The sequence below is a fragment of the Limulus polyphemus genome, unplaced genomic scaffold (assembly GCF_000517525.1).
Source record: "Limulus polyphemus unplaced genomic scaffold, Limulus_polyphemus-2.1.2 Scaffold3392, whole genome shotgun sequence".
NCBI lineage: Eukaryota > Metazoa > Arthropoda > Merostomata > Xiphosura > Limulidae > Limulus > Limulus polyphemus.
In genome coordinates, this window is record NW_013669002.1 from 67019 (window position 1) to 70241 (window position 3223).

General features: G+C 29.3%; 1 protein-coding gene across 4 annotated transcripts in view; it reads right to left on the bottom strand.

The window, feature by feature from the left end:
* LOC106469278 (serine/threonine-protein phosphatase 2A 56 kDa regulatory subunit gamma isoform-like) overlaps positions 1-3223 on the bottom strand; it is a 96714-nt gene that overhangs the window by 40932 nt on the left and 52559 nt on the right. For all 4 annotated transcript variants that reach the window (XM_013929765.2, XM_013929764.2, XM_022397753.1 and 1 more), the window contains exon 8: positions 3064-3123. In XM_013929765.2, coding sequence (XP_013785219.1) covers positions 3064-3123 — 60 coding nt within the window. The remainder of the gene's footprint in view (positions 1-3063; positions 3124-3223) is intronic.

The following is a 3223-nucleotide window of genomic DNA, read 5'->3' on the forward strand; positions in this document are numbered from 1 at the left end:
ATGAATTTATGTCAATAAGTTTGGTGTCAAACTATAGATTATAATTCAAGTTTTGGTACTATATATTACTCAAATTGGTAATTTCAAAGCAAATATAAAAAAAAACACACTGATAAACATCAATTTTTGTGTGTCACGTGGTATGTTGAATGCAGCACTGGTTCAAATTAGATGTTTGTGAGGTCAAAATACTAAGACTATAGTTTCGACCGAATTAGAAACTCAAATTACCGATGTTGATAAGCTAGAATATAAAATATGAGCCTCTTATCTTTTCAATTTGCAAAGATATTGCTCATGTAATAAATCAAACACAGTGATACCCTGCTCATCTCTTTCCATTTTGGAAACGCTCCCTTATATACAATTACTTCTATATACGATACGAATAACCAACCGAAAGCTCAGAATGTACCACTAGTGGCTTTCTCAGCCATTTTAATGTCTTTGGGTGCCATTTCTTTCTTTAGAACCAAAATTTCAAGGAGGTATGTTGTGTCTTTAGTCTGCTCAAAATTTCATATGGTTTTAGACTCAAATACAGCTTAGTTACTAAGCTTGATAGATTATAGTGGAATTCCATGGTATTGATATAGTAATTTATGATTTTTGGTTATCTAACTCTATATATAAAACCTGTCATGATATAAAAGACTGTGATTAATTTATATTTGCGAGTGAATATTTTATTATTTTTAAGTTTTGTTATAATAATAGTTAAAGCCAGATGATTGTAGAAGGTTTTGTTAATAACTAATTGGTATTGAGAATATAGAAAGTGGCCAAGACATGATCATGAGTGTCAAACTGACTGATAGGAAGATGGAAGAGGAACAAAAACTACTGTGTCAGCATACAGATAGATTAGGAAATACAGACCTCAGTCAACAAAAGGTCAAGATGAAGATCCCATTAAAGAGATGCCCTACTGGAGACTCTATGTTAGGAGAGACAGATAATGGGACTGAAAATGTTGGAACAGACTGTATGATCAGACTTTGTATATGAACTTAGAACAGTCTTTGTGTATTGTAAAAAAAAATATTGTAAATATTTTATCTTGAAGAGGGGTTTATGTCATAATATAAAAGACTGTTTGGTTTAAATATTAGTGATTAATTTATATTTGCGAGTGAATATTTTATTATTTTTAAGTTTTGTCATAATAATAGTTAAAGGCAGATGATTGTAGAAGGTTTTGTTAATAACTAATTGGTGTTGAGGATATAGAAAGTGGCCAGACAACTATGTAATAAAGATATAAATAGCGTGAGACGAGCAGGAAGACAGACAACAATAGACAGATAATAGCAAAAGAGAATATAGTGGTGTGAAGTTAAGTAACGTAAAAGTGATAGGCCTAATGACTGACATAGGCCTAACATTTAATATGTTAGAGTGAAACTAACAGTATATAAAAAGATAAGAAAGATAATTTTATTTCATCAAAGCGTGGTTCTAAAATAATTGAATCAGCCTGGGTACATTTTGACAAAAGGAACAGAGGATCTACAGAAGAAAGATGACCAAACGAATTACAGTAACTTACACCATAACTGTAAGTGAATTACACACAGAATACTAGTATGATAGTGATATAGAGAAGATAATTCAACATGTCAACTGAAATTCTAAAGTAATTGAATAGGCCTAAGTGGACTTTTGACGAGAGGACGAGAACTATATATAAATAGTGTTTATGATATGCCTGTAATCTCTATAGTGTGAAGACTTTGTTGTACACATGTTTAACTTGTTCCAAATATGCATATATTATTTGAAAACAAGTAACGTGTGTGCTGTTTATTCATCATTGAATTTATCGCTAACAAGTCACAGACACCTACTGTACAAGAATCCTAAGCCCAACAACAACATAGTATATATTTATACTATTAAGAAATATAAGTAAAAGCCATTTATTTCGACAATTGGCAAAAAGGAGAAATAATTTATATATATTATTTTTTTAAATCTGACAAAACTTTAAAAATTATTTCGTTTCATATCCTCCACATATGAAATTTTAAAAGGCTTAGCACCCTACATGAAGCATCAACCGAGTACAAAGGTCGTAACTAGATGAGATAATTGTTTGCTTTACTTCTTTATTTACTGTTCTATGTTTTAAGAAAAATAAGATTAAAAACTTATTTCTAAAAAGCAACAATCTATATACATATATAATGTATAATAATTGAAATGTGACTGTATTTTACAAAATACTAGTTTACGAAAACACAGCCAAGACAGGTCACTCTGTAAAGACTAAATGTCAGTTATATATTATTGGATATAGTAACATGAGTGCACGTGTGCCACATCATTGTAACTTCTACATTGTTAGCTGGACATGGCTGAAAGGTCAATAAAATAAAAATAATAAATATGTATATTGTTACGAGATTTAAGCTATTGTGTCTAAACATTTATGCTTTTGTGTTATAATGTGTTCATTCTAGAATGAAAGAGGCATTATTTATGTTTATCTCCTAATTTTGTATGGTGGTTGCGAGATCGGTCAAATCTACCAAACCCATACAGAGATTAATTACTGAAAATAACAGATAAAATATAATGGTTTTTCTTAAGAAATGTTTGATAACTATCCAGACATTATAAGGATTTCACATGTGAAATTTCAATATTTTCTGATACATAAAAGTATTTTTAATGTTAAATTGAAAATTACTTTGCATGATAGACAGGCAAGATGTGGAAAAAAAAAGGCATAAAAGAAACATTGCTTTATAAACCTTAAGACTTAATAAAAAAAATGACATTTTGCATGTGAAAGCATTGTAATGTTTACTGATAATCTGCTAAATTTTGTTACCATATGATTACTAATTTAAAAGTTATAGCATAAAAACTATAACAAGCACAAAATGGTTATGAGGTCGGTCCAATGGACCGAGCCCGTGCTGAAAGAGTTAATATTATACACAATTCAATAATTGTGGTTATTCATCTTCCTACAAGTAAACAATGTTTTAATTAGAGAAATAAAATGGTTGAAAGATGATAAGGTGCTCATTACATACAACAATAGTTTTTACTCACCTTCCTAAAATTTCTAACAACTCTGCAATTCCATTGTGATGTTCTGTTTCATAAATGAATCTAGAAAAATGCATATCAAATAAATGCATTGTACATGCAATAAAAGAAACTACAGGTATTTAAAAAAAAAAAATATATATATATATATATATATATATAT